Raw genomic sequence first — 13,870 nt, 5'->3', positions numbered from 1 at the left:
GTGCGAGGCCGCAGGTGCTGCAGGCCTCGGCCCGCTGTGTAGCCGGTGTCTGTGTGGAGAGGTGGCCGCGGGTACTTGCCGTGTCGCAGCCTGACGGCATTGCGGGCTCTGCAGGCTTCACTGCCAAGGGATGGATGGGGCTTCTCCCACATGGTGTGGGGGGGGAATGGTGAAACCCTGGATAGACCACCCGCCGGCAGTGTCCGTGTGGATAGCGGGCGTGTCTCCAAACAGTGCGCTGTAGTCAGCTGCTTTAGCGGACCAGAGGCGCAGGTCTTGATGTGCGCCTCTCAGTAGAGTTGTGGAGATTATTCAGCTCTGCCTGCCAGGCTTCGGTTATGAGTCTCCGAGATGGATTATTAACGGAAAGAATTAGGGAGGATTACAGCTTTTCTGCTCTTCACAGAAGCCTGGGAATGGTCATCCTGCAGGCTGCAAAAATGGGTTTCTGTGGTAAGGTGGGACTGGTATTGTTCATTCAGCGATGCTAGTGCAGCACAGTGTGCTAGGAGCTAAGCGAAATAATTTTAGTAGTTTATGTAAAAGTGGTAGTTGTTACCTGCAAGACGTAAACTACTGTAGTATCCAGGGTAAGACACCCCCACCGCCCCCTTTTTTTTTCTTTAATAAAAATAATGAATATTACAAGAACTTTTGCTTTTGAAATAAAGGATTATCTGCAGTTTAGAATCCGTACTAAAGATGGTGTTTGTCCTATTTGTGTACTGAAAAGTTATGTGTAGCTTGGAACAGTGCTTTCTTAATAGATACAGAAAAGTTGCAGCTGCCATCTACTCAAGAATATTGGAAAATTTCACTGATTTTCGATCATGCTTATAGGTCAAAACTGCATGAGGTTTTTTCTCAGCTCTGATGGCTACAGCAGTGTAACCTGAGCATTGTGCTTGATTGAGAATCAAGCCATTGACTTTGAATGATTTGAGAACATATAACTTCACTGCCATTATGACAGAATATTTTTTGAAAGAGTAATTACCTGCAGTATCTCAGTTGCTTTTTACCTTAAACTACACAGAAATGTGGAACTTCTTTTAATAATGGCTGATATTTAATTTGTTTTGTTGACTTTATGAAAATCATCTTAGAGATGGCTGAAAATGTTACAAGGAGAAATATAAGGGAGGCTTTTAATCATTAATTGACATGGAGAAAAAAGGAGATATTAAAAAGTACAAAGTCTCTCTGGAAGTAAGCCATATCACTGTTGTTTTAGTTGAATCTGAACTTTCTGAAATGAAGGTTGATTTACTGTGCACTCATGGAGTTTCTGTGACTGTGCTTTGGTTCAATACTGCTTATGCTCTTTGTCCCACAGAAGAAAATTATTTGCTATCAGTCTTCTACTCATTAAATTCTTCAACTCATTCTAGCCATTTGCATTCTGACAGTAGGTGGACCACACAGAACAGAAAAGCTGCTTACAAAGCAATCGGCTGAAAGTAAGATTTAATTAGGTGCAAGTTAGTTTTATTCACTCATTCTTTGCTAACTATGCTTTTCTGTTTGGAAGAAACTAGCAGTTTATCAGAGATTTAAAATTGGGCATTATCTTTTTAAAGGTAGCTTAAAATAGGACAGATTGGAGGTAAACAAAGTAAGGCATTGTTAATGTAAGTAAAGTTTGGGCTTTACACCACCTTTACTCTTGGCAAAGGCCACAGCTTTTCTCAGTAGAATTAAAAACCAGTATAGTAGCATAGAAAATTATTGGTTCACAACTAACCGAAAGCATCTAAGAGATACATATTTTGAACAATGTAAGGTATGCTTTGGGGAGACCCTAGAGCAGCCTTCCAGTATCTAAAAAGGGGCTATAAGGAATCAGGAGAGGGACTTTTTACAAGGGGATGTAGTGATAGGACAAGGGGGTTTAAACTGAAAAAAGGTAGATGTAGATTAGAAATTAGGAAAAAATGCTTCCCTGTGAGGGTGGTGAGATACTGACAGCCCAGAGAAGCTGTGGCTTCCCCATCCCTGGCAGTGTTCAAGGCCAGGCTGGACAGGGCTATGAGCAATCTGGTCTGGTGGGAAGGTGTCTGGTGAAGGCCCCTCCCAACCCAAACCATGCTGATACTGTGATTCTTTTTCTGAAATACTTGATGCTTTTGTGAACAGAAATGTGTCTGGCCTCAATCACATAACTTGGTTCTTTGAAATTTTTTTGTTATCTTTGACCAAGGCAATGTTCAGACATACCTGGAAGATGATTAGCAACCATTTGCCATTTGTTTTATTAAACAGGGTGTTAATAAAGGTGAAAGAAACATAAATGTACTTCTTACAGGCATGCGTGCATCAGCTCTGTTTTCACTCGTGTGAAAATAATAAATAGGACTTAATACAGAGTAATGATAATTTTTTTCTTACCCACAGGTCTTGGTAAGTAGGGGTTTGTGTTTAGAAGTTAGTGGACTTTGAATAATTTACCACCCAAGAAAAATCAACATTTCTGCTTATGTTTGGGGTATCTGACAATCTGCTTAAGTATGCATTTAGTGCATATTGATTTACTTAAGCTCTTGGCTTTCTCTTAATTAAATTATGTTCTAACTGTTTGTTTTTCCTTCAGTGCCTTGCGTTCCACGATATTTCACCCCAAGCTCCAACACATTTCCTAGTGATTCCTAAGAAGCCTATTGTCAGGTTATCAGAAGCAGAAGATTCTGATGAATCTGTAAGTACTCTTGAAGCTTTCTGTACATCAAACTGTACCTCTTAATTACTTCATAATTTACTAGGCTATTCTGCTTTTGCTCTTGACATTTCAAAGAGGTAGAACAGTTTTCTGGTGGTATAATCCTTTTCCTCTACCTTAGAATGGGAATGGAGTTAAGGTTTTCCAGTGAGAATGGTGGTATACAGAAAAGTGTATCTCTGGGTATGTATTTGCAGTGCAAAACACATTGTTATTTCGGAGTACAGTCTTTATGTCTGTTTTCATGGCTTACTGGCAGTACTGCTTATTCTAATATGGGTTTGGGGTTTTTGGCAGGTAAGAGATGAAGAATGGGAAAATTAGCTGAGAGGTGCTGAATATTTGATTTGTAACTATAAACATAAAGTTCAAAGATTTTGTAAACCTTTACCTGATAAGGTAAAGCTGCTTTTCCACCAGAATGGTATAGGCTGCCTGAAGAATTAATGGGGGCTTTAACCATGAGATAAATTTAGCTTCTGTGACACTTCCGTAGTTCATTACTGTCTAGCTTGAAAAAAAAATTTTTGCCCCCCTATATTATGCACAGTTAGGCTTTATAGCTTTTCTTGGAAAGTGTCGGTTGCAGACAGACAATTGGAAAAGCAGTGGCTGAATTTTTGAGAGTTAGCTTACTGGCTTGTCTGAATGGTTCTCTGCTCTCATTCCTTCCCTTCCTGCCCTCTCCCCTTTTTGTGTGTTTTCTGGTTTGTTTCTTTTTTTTTTTTCTCTCTCTTTTTTTTTTTTTTTTCTTTTTTTTCTCCAGCTTCTTGGGCATTTAATGATTGTTGGCAAGAAGTGTGCTGCTAACCTGGGCCTGACCAATGGATTCCGGATGGTTGTGAATGAAGGGCCTGAGGGTGGGCAGTCTGTCTATCACGTACATCTCCATATTCTGGGTGGCCGTCAGTTGGGCTGGCCTCCTGGCTAAGATTACATCACAAGAGTTAACTGCATGCATACATATTACCACCAGATAGAGTTAACAATGTTGCCCATCAATCTAGCCACTGTAAATGTATTTTTTTTTCAGTGTATGTCTTCCAAGGGTAATAAATGCTCTGAATAACATTCGCACAATAAAGATATGGCATGTGAGAATTGTCTGTGTGTGGTGTGCCTTACTGACAGTAAAAATTCTGTAAGTTAAAGTGGTGTTCTCCGAAGTGTAAGTATGTGGTGTGCTTCAGTCTGCTGTTAAGAATTTTCTGTAGATTGTGAGTTTTCAAGGCATTTGAAACCTTAAGTTGCAACTGCTTAGCAGTTTCTCATTTCTTTTGGAAAGAAAATTTCTAAGCTTTTTGAATGTGGTATGTAAATATCCATAAAGCCAGTGTAGGCTGCTGCTAGAACTTTTTTGGGGAAAAAAAAGGGCTGTGTCAGTACAGTGCAATGTGCTGGAAACATACAGCTCCTGTTGGAGCACTCAGTCAGTGACTGCTTTTATAAAGCCCTGTCGTTGTGATGAGAAGGGATAAAACAATAGTCTTAATGGCAGCTGTGATGGTTCCATAGCACAGTGGTGTTTACTTCTACATCATTATTTTGATGGAATTGAGGATTTGAAAATATTGAACTGTAGTCTAGGGCCTTGTAAGATGCTCAAGGCATTTCATCTTGGCACATAAGTAACATGATGTACTATGTATACGTTTTAGATACCAGATGGTATTGGGTGGGCTTTGTCCTTCAGTGAATTTTGCTGCATAGTTTTCATGCACCATTGTCATCATATTTCCAAGACAGTGAATTTCCTGAAGTTGGGTTTACATATGTGTATGTCAGTGTAATTATAAAATATTACTGTTCTTTCTGTTAAAACCGAGCAGTCCCAGCTAACCAGTTTTTATAATGGAAGATACTTGGAAGCCTTTAGGCAGATGCCTTACGAAAAACTGGGGTATTTGTGAGCACCAAATGTGTTAGAAATGTTGCGATTTCTATTCAGATAAAAACTTGTAAGTTTGGTTAAAGGCATTTGAATTCATTCAGTGGGAATGCCCAGAAGTACTATGAGAAAACCTTCAGATTTTTTTCTCTAAGGCAAGATTTAAACTGGAAAATCAACTAGCACTTCTGAAGGTGACTGGTCTGTAGTTGTGTTAGGAATAAAGAAGTGGTCCTCTACTGGTAGCCTGTCAGCTGTTCTCCTGGATATCCTGCACAGATGTGAAGAAGAAAACCACCCAACCCCCAGCAGTACCTCAACCCCGAGCAGAAAGAATGTGTATCACAAGAATGAGGTATCAATAGCAGATGCTTCATATCAAAATCAACATTTCTGAGTTAAAACATGACTGGTGAAGTTAACTGCATCACAGCTGAACCCTGTATGAAAGTTACCCAATACAGCTTTCGTTGCTTTATTTGGAATCTGAGGCAGAGGTACACTTCTCAGGAGTATAAAAAGACTTCCAGGTGAGGGCAGAACCGTGGAACCATTGCAAGAATAGCCCTGAGGCAAGCTTGCTAACTAGTTTAGGTGTGCTTTGATTTCACATGAATGTGTTTGGCTGTACGTTGGAAATCAAAGACACATGATGAGTAGTACTGAGCTTAAGACTGCTGTTAGGCAATGGTAAAGTTAATGCGGGAAAGATAATTGAAGGATTCCCTCCCCTCCCCTACCCCCCTCTCCCCCCCTGCTAATTTGTGGCTATTAGCAAATCACTGAACCTTAAGGAAATGGGAGAATTGGGTATTAGTTGTCCTCCTGTGGCTTTTAAAAGCATCTGTCATCTTTTAGCATTTGTTGCTAAAAGGCAGACTTTGGCCTCCCTGTCACCAATTTTCTTCTACTCGAGTTGCAGTCTGTTACTTCTGTGGCTAGGTAATTAGCTCTGGTACAGCTGTAAGGCCAGTTAGTAAGTGAGATGTGTTAACATGGAGACAGCAAATGTCATACTAGATTAAAAAGAACAACTTAGGGAGATGGACATGGGAAAGTCATTACTGATGAATCTGAGACACCCACTGGAAGATGTCTTGGTCTCTTCTATTTCTCCAAGTAATCAAACATAGTTAGGTGACAAAAGCCTGTAAGAAACCCAAGGACTTCACCCTTAGTTGATCTTCATAGGTGGAAAGTGAAAATGCTTTACCTGAAGTAGATAGAAGCTGATCTATGGTCTGAAATTGAATTGCTGTAGTGCTGATGTTCACTTAACTGAATGATTGAGATAGGCAACATTTGTTACGTCTCTGTAAACTCCCTGAGGTATCTGGAATGTGTTCCTGCTTTTCAGAGGTAGGGGTGGAGTGGGGAGTGTTTTCTGGAGCAGTAGGGGAAATTTTGAAGAAACTTCTGTATAAATTCAGGAAGACTGGATTATTGCTAAATTTTAGTGGTGTCTGGTGGAATTTATGTCCCGTCTTTCAGGTAATACCACTCTTACATTGTTCCAAATCAGAGGCAGAAAATAGGTGTTAAGCAATAATCCACTGAAACAGAGCTTGGCATGGAAAATTACTGGTAGAGAAGGCTTATGGACTATGTTTATTTATTGCATTTTAAGGGTAAAACCCTCAGTAATCAAGAAGTGTGTATACTGCAGTATTTTAGTTTGGATCAGAACTGTTCTTCCCAAGTGAATTTGGCTGTGTTTTAGTGTGTATTCTTGGAGCAGTTTTGGGCTTTTGGGTTGGATTCTTCTTAAAGGAACTGGAAGGTGCATGCTAGGACAGACCAGATATATTCCAGCCACAAATACGCATTTGGTCTGTGTGTCCAAACTAGAGCAAGACAAAAGACCAAAAATCAAAATGCTGAAATGTATGTAGCATGGGTGTTAGATTCTCAGATTAGCTTTACAGATTGACTCTTCCTGATTAGTACTGCTTGCTAATGTAGGATTTCTTGTAAAGGGGACATCTGTGGGGATGGTAATAAAGGTATGAAAAAGAGGCAGAGCTTACTGACACAGAAAGTACGGAATGAATCTCAGAAGATCGTGAACTGAGAAGAAGGATTTGAAATTTTATGAGGGAATTGCACGGAGAGGGTGAGCTTTGAAAATGTTTTATTGTCTTCAGGACAGTTGAAAAATACAGAGTGCACTCACCACTTCAAAGGATGTGTCTGCAGCTTACAGAGCAACACAGGATACCTGATCATTCAAGGGAATGAAATGTTATGTCAAGTTTATTATTTTTGTCCAGCTTGAAATAATGGTTACCCTAACGGGCTTGGATTTGTTCAAGCCCTCTGTGTGTTGGGGTTTTGTTAGTATCTGGTGCATGTTATTTAAAGCAAAGAGGTTGATCTGTTCAGGAATAAATGTCAGGGATGTGTTTAAAAGAGCCATGAAAGACTTTGAAGAGTCTTCTCTAGCTCCAGGTTGCAGTGGAGCTACATGAGAGTTCCCTTTTCTTTAAAATCTGTGACGGTACTTAGACTGTTCTGGGGCTTAAAATTACACAGAGACCTGAGTAACCCTCTGATGAATGTCCAAGAGAGAGAACTAAACTACACAAGCGACATTACTGTCAGTTTTTATGATGTCAGTCACTGAGTCTGAGCTAAGTCCTCATAGGTATGACATTACATATTCTTTCAGCTATTGAGCTGTCCATACCTTCTGGACCAAGCTGACCATGTGTACCCATGTAGTTCTTGAAAACCCTGTGACAGGAAGTGTTGCAGATTTGGACAAGCCATGCTGACATAGGCTACAGCTGTCTTACTTTCTCCTTTTTTTTTTTTTTATTTTCCCCTTTTGTATTGAAACTCATTTCTGTGGACCAGCTTGAATTTCTTTCAAGAGCTGTGTTAATCTTTTACCTGATTATGGGTGTATTTGCTATGGATTTAAATAGAGTTCTCTCTTCTCTAGTTATTGGGGAAGAAGAACAGCCATGGCAATAGTTTCCATTAGTTTTTAACAGACAGCAGAACACAGTCTTGGTTTATTGTTGTTTCCAGTTCAAATTCCTGCCCTTTTGTCAAACTGTAATAATGTACTCCAGCTAATTCATGGTTGATAGTGAAGAAACTGGGAAAAATCAAAACCTAGTCTAATACTGTTTGGCAGAGCTGTCCATCAGGGTAGACAACCAGGTTTGTGCTCTGTACCAGTCATTAAGGAGTTGAAAAGGAGATGTGGGCTTTATTTCATGCTAATGTGCTTTCACAGGACACTTGGTCTAATTCCAGGTGGAAAAAAAGCTTTGGACCTAAGCCTAAAATGCAGCATCTTCTGCGCAGAAGAGGGAGAGCAGGGTGTGGTTTAAGGGGAGGTCACTACTTTAGTGATTGCGGTAGTAACATGACTTTGGAGATAGGAAACTTGGAAATATCTGGGGATCCAACCCCTTTGAGGGAGAAGTGTCAAGGTGGCAATTTTTTATTTTTTTTTTATTTTTTTTTTTATTTTTTTTCTCTGAGAAACAAGGATCTTGAGAGAAAAAGCATCTAGAGGTTCCAGAAGAAAAAGGTTACCTCTTCTCAACTTGTGGTAAAAGTGAGAAAAGAACTGACAGTCCTGCATGTTCTGTGTGTTGGAAACCCAGGAACACCTATGAAGAGGTTACTGACTAGATGTGAGATTAGTTAACTTGGTCAAAACGCAATCTTACAGGAGACAATGCCATGAGGATGTGAAGGGTGAAGGGGCAAGTGAGGCTACAGCTGTAGTTACTGGCACCGTCAGGATTTGTACTGTCGGTTTGTCTGAAGGTAAGTACTGCTCAGTCTTTCATAACAGATTTCAGTAGCAGAGAAGACTCACAGCTGAGAATAACTATATGGCAAAACAATTGGGTGTATTTGTTTTGTTGTAGTGGTAGCTGTGCTTCTGTCAATTCTTGTGAGTGTGAAAGTTCTGTTACTGTTATTGTGCAGAAGATAACAGACGTTCTAGAAACTTGATAAAACATATAATAGTGTATGTTGGTTGAAAGGTGAAAAGTGTATGTGGAAAAGCACCACTCTACTATCTCATAGTGGGGAGGATATAAGCCATGCTTGTGGCTTGTATTTTGTTTGAAACTCTCGGGGGCCTTGGAGTTATGGTCATGGAAAACAGGAATAATTCTGTCAATTTATTCATAAAGTGTTCATCTGTGCTGCAGGTATTACTTTTTTTTCTTCTTCTCCAAGAGTCTCTCTAAATGCTGGTTCACATAAGCAAGGACCTATGATCCATGTTTGAGACCATGGCCGCTAGCACTTACTGAAGCAGCTGGTTCGAGCCACAGAGTTTTAGTCTTTTACAAGGCCATTTACGCTGCAGAGCTGAGATAATGCTTTTTATCCGTATGCCTCAGTTTTATTGGAATAGTAAGAGCTAGACTACAGTGTGTGTGGTGTGAGTGGAATAATGAAGCTTCATTTCAGGAAGGAAACGTCCATGGGGAAAGGAAAGGGAGAGGTGAGGAAAAAAAACAGAGTAAACTGAGTGTGGTGATTGAATGGGGTGATGCTACAGTGAGAATTTGTGCCTGTTTATGTTGTGTTAGGGCAGGAAGATGGATATTCTCATAAAGGGTTCCTTCTGCTTTCTCACGTGGCACTCGGAACTTTTGTATTCCCAGTGTTGTTTTCTCTGGATGCTTTGCTCAGTGCATGGGTGTAGGAATCTGGAAGTGAAGTTGTGTAGCTCCGGAGAGTTGTTGCTCCTCTTTGATTCATTTCTGTGCCAGGATTCTATCTCTGTCAAATAACCCAGTGAGCGAAGGGAGGCTCAGTGCCTTGATTTGCACCAGAGCTCATCCACCTGTTTATAACAGTTCTGTACCCTTCCAAAGAGGAGAGGTTCCAGTGAGCTGTGGTGACAAACCTAAAATCACAGTACCTACATAGGTCTTCCCTTCTGTAGACTGTTGATTGGGATGCGTTCAATGATAAGGTTACAAGTTACACTGCTTCTTATTGATTGTGTTTGTTCTTTTTTCTTTGCAATAATTTCTGCAAAAGGATTTAACTTAATTTAATTTTTAGTCCAAAAACTTTGCTGTATAAGTTGCTTCTGGATCTCAGCTTAGTGAGAACACATGTTTTGTACTTGATGGAATTGATCAGCTTGTCGCTGCCTTTTTTGTAGTTAAAAAACCCTAATTCGATTTTTTTAATATTCGTGTCTCTTACCGTTTCAGAGCTTAGCAGTGTCCACAAAATTGTTTCCACTTTTATTCACAGCAGAGCAAACAGCATGTATTTGCTTTTCCAGCTGTGACATAGAAACATTAAAGTTTTGAATCAAAAGGTACGAAGTAAGTGGGAAGCATGGTACAGTTCACTTTTCGCTCTAAGGCACCTCTCTGGATTTCATCTTGGTCTCCCTGCAGACTGCGGTTATCATTAAGTCATAAGCTAGCCTAAGGTCTCCTCTGTTATTTGTGCTCAAACAAATGAAATTTCAGCTTCACAGCCAAAAAAGATGCATTGTGACTGTAGTCCAGTGGTTGGGGCACTTATTTATAGCTGGTGAAGCTTACTTAGAGAATCATGGGAAACACTGTCATCCTGGTCCCAGAAGAGATGTTGAATACCAGCATGAGGGGCAGGCTGATGTGTCCATTTTGCAGAGGAAGCTGGGAACAGCAAGACGGTAGAATTACATTCCTGTAATTTAAACTCAAGTCCTCTGTCCCATAGTAAAGGCATATGGGATGTGATACACTGTCTACTTTAAGTGCAAAATACATGATGCAAGGGTAGACGTTCTGTAATAATCAGAATTTTCCTTCAGACAGTTTTAATTAAAAAAATTAAAGTTCTGACTGCATTTTATGGGTCTTGGTCTTGGTGGGGGGGTTGTGCGTGTAGTGACTGTGCGTGTACATGTGTAGGGTATGCTGGGCTTGCCACACACACTCTTTGAAATAATGCAGATAAACACAGATTTTTGGAGATAACTGGGTAAAACTAATGGGTTCCTTGCACATTTAAGCACTTCAGGGCAAGGGTGGTGTTCTGTCTGGGCTTTTTGGACATGAGAAGAATCTACTATCTATTGCAGAGAAATAAAATACATTTATGAAACTGAGACCTTCACATGGATACATTTGTCCTTCTAAGAGGTTGTGGTTTAGATTGTATTTATGATTAGTAGTAGCACTTCAGTATGTTAAGAAAGTGATTTCCTGAGTTCATCCTATGTATTATTGTGGGTAGAGAGAAAGTGCGTAGCAGAACAATGACCCTCATCTTCAGAAGAATGGACATCGGCTTCTTGAGTGAGCTCATAAATGAGATCTCATGAGAGGCAGCTGTGGAAGAAGGGCTCAAGACAGCTTTTTGGTTGTTAAGAATAGTCACCTTCAGGCATAGGGACTGCATGTTCTGAAGTTCACAGGCAGGAGAGATGTGGCGGGAGGTCCACATGGCTGAATGGGAAGCTCTGTCTGAACTCGAGCAGAGGACACTTGTATGTAGGTGGAATTTGGGAATAGGCTATATGAAAGAAATAAATGTTGCTTAGAGGGAGCAGAAGAGACAAGCTCAACTGAAATTGAAATTTGTGGTGGATGGGAAGGGCAACAAGAAGCGCTATTTCTGCTGCCTAAACAGCAAAGAGTGGACTAAGGAACATGCAGACCTGCTGAAGAATGGGGTGGTGGGCATAGTGACAAAGAAATTAGAAAAGGCTGAGTTACTCAACAGCTTTTTCTGCTTGCTCTTTATTAGCAAGGTCTGCTGCCAGGTGTCCTAGATCTGTGTCTAGAGGCCAAGTTAGGGCCATCGTAAAGGAAGATTGAGTTAGGGACATCTAATCAATCTAGACATACACAGAAGTTCATGGGACTGAGTGGGATGCATCCAATGCTGCTGAGGGAACAAGTCAGTGTTATTGTTAAGCCGCTCCCTGTGATACTCAAGAAGGCATGATGGCCGGGTGAAGTATAACTGGAAGAAGTGAAGCATCACAGGTAACCTGAAGAAAGATAAAGTGGGTTTGGGGAATGTCAGGCCAGGCAACCTAATAAAAGTTCCTGGGAAGATCATGGAGCTGATCTTCCTGGAAATGTTTCCAGACACATCAAGAGAAGTTGATTTGGAACAGCAAGCACAGATTTACCTGGGCACGTTGTACCTGACCAGCCTGATTGCCTTAGACAATAATGTGATTAGCAGTGTAGTACTGGGGAGACCAAAATTGTTGACACAGTCTGTTTGTATCCAGGGTGGAGAAACGTGTGCTGGATTGGCCAGTTATCTGGTGGGTGGAAAAGTGGCTGGACAGATGGGCTCAAAGAGTAGGTGTTCAGATAGTTGTTGGTTAGTCATAGCATTCCTCAGGGGTTTATATTAGGGATGCTAATATTTAGTATCTTCATCAGTCACCTAGAGAATCTTCCTAAGAGTTCACAGACGACACCAAACTGGGGAGGGGAATGACTGATAAGATGGAGGTCAGGACTGATATTCAGAGGGACTTAGGTTGGAAAAGCAGACTGATGGGGACCTACACTTGGAAGGGGTCAGCCTCGTACAACAGGTGCACTTGCGATTGACTGTATAGAAAACTGACATGCAAAGCAGGATCTGGGAATTTTGGTGGACAAGTGTAACAAAAATTGGCAGCATATCTTTGCAGCAGTGAAGGCCAAGCCCATCCTGGGCAGCATAAGCAGCAGCTTAATTTAAGGAATTCATTAATCCCCTCGATTTAGCACTTGTGAGATGGTATCTGGAGTGGTGTGTGCAGTTTTGGGCTCACCTGTACAAGGAAGATGCAGTCATAGAATAGTTTGGATTGGAAAGGACCTTCAATAGTCATCTAGTTCCCCCCTCCCCCCCCCGCAATGATCAGGGACATCTTCAACTAGATCAGGTTGCCCAGAACCACATCCAGCCCGGCCTCGAATGTCTCCATGGTGCATCCGCTACCTCTCTGGGCAATCTGTGCCAGGATTTTACCACCCTCATTGTAAAGAATCTTTTCCTTATGTCCAGCCTGAATCTCCCCTCTTTTAGTTTAAAACTACCCCTCATCCTGTTTCAACAGGCACTGCTAAAAAGTCTCTCCCCGTCTTTTTTATAGGCCCCTTTTTAAGAACTGAAAGGCCACAATAAGGTTTCCCCAGAGCCTTCTCTTTTCCTGGCTGAACAACCCCAACTCTCTCAGCTGTTCCATATAGAAGAGGTGCTTCAGCCTTCTGGTCATTTTTGTGGCATGCTGGAGACAGTCTAGTGCTGGGCCATTGAGATGGAGGCTGGAGCGTGTGATACACGAAGATAGTCTGAGACACTGAGCTGTTTTGTCTCAAAGAAGGGATAGGTTGGAGAGGGCACTTTCTAGTTTCTGTTTTCAGCTATCTAATGGGTGGTTGTAGGGAAGACAGGCTCCTGTAGGTGCAGACAGAGTGAGAACCAGTGCGCTGATGTTGCAGTAGGAGACCTTGTGAATGGATGTTGGGAAATTCTTCACAGTGAGGAAGGTTAGATGCTGGAGCAGGTTGTTCGCAGAGACTGTGACATCTTCATCCTTGGAGATAACCAAAGCTTGGCAAGGCCCTGAGCAATGTGGATCTGACTTCAAAGTTGGCTATTGTCTGAGCAGGAAAGTGGACTAGACAGTCTCCAAAGGTCCCTTCCAACATTGTTTTGTGGTTCCATTAACAGCACCATAAACATTTTCAAAGAAGATTCAAAATAAACTGATGGAAACAAGGAGAAAGCCACAAAGCAAAAAGCCAAAATTGAAGAATAGAATTAAAAAGTATATGAGAGAGAGGAAAGAGTTGTATTCGAAACCCTATAATTTTGGAAGTACATATTTGCGATTGTAAAAGTTTACATGCTTTTATAGAGTTTATGACATACCTTACTCCTTCTGTTTTGAGGGTAGGAGAAATGCCATGTTAAGCTGGTGTTAGCCACAATTAATTAGAAATCTGTGTCCAGAAGCTTAATCAGATTGTGGAAGTTGTTTCTTTCAAACACCAAAGGAAAGAAAAGGAGCAAAAGAGAATCAGAGCTGTTAAAATCAGACTGAAATTTTCTGTTTTGAAAAATGCATGATTGATTTTGCTTTACAGGACATAGATGGTAAAAGAAGTGTGGGTAATGTCCCCTGCTACCTTTCCATCCACTGATGGACTGCGACTGTCCTGGGATGTCAGTCAGCCATCGTTAATCCTGTGTGAACTCAACAATAGTGCAATTTTCGATCTTGTTACCTGGAAGTGAGGTCACTCTTATTTTCTCAGCTG

At 41.0% G+C, this 13,870-nt stretch overlaps 1 protein-coding gene across 1 annotated transcript; it reads left to right on the top strand.

Moving 5' to 3' along the window:
• Positions 1–2,394: 2,394 nt before the first annotated feature.
• Positions 2,395–3,818, top strand: HINT1 (histidine triad nucleotide binding protein 1; the record flags this gene model as incomplete). The annotated part of the gene is made up of 3 exons (XM_010010202.1): positions 2,395–2,400; positions 2,591–2,695; positions 3,483–3,818. Coding segments are annotated over 3 exons (276 nt in total), but the record flags the coding sequence as incomplete, so codon positions are not given.
• Between the last annotated feature and the right edge of the window lie 10,052 nt (positions 3,819–13,870).

This window comes from Nestor notabilis, unplaced genomic scaffold (genome assembly GCF_000696875.1).
Source record: "Nestor notabilis isolate BGI_N333 unplaced genomic scaffold, ASM69687v1 scaffold62, whole genome shotgun sequence".
Classification (NCBI taxonomy): domain Eukaryota; kingdom Metazoa; phylum Chordata; class Aves; order Psittaciformes; family Psittacidae; genus Nestor; species Nestor notabilis.
The sequence above is the reverse complement of the archived record's forward strand: the minus strand, read 5'-3'. Positions and strand labels throughout refer to the sequence as shown.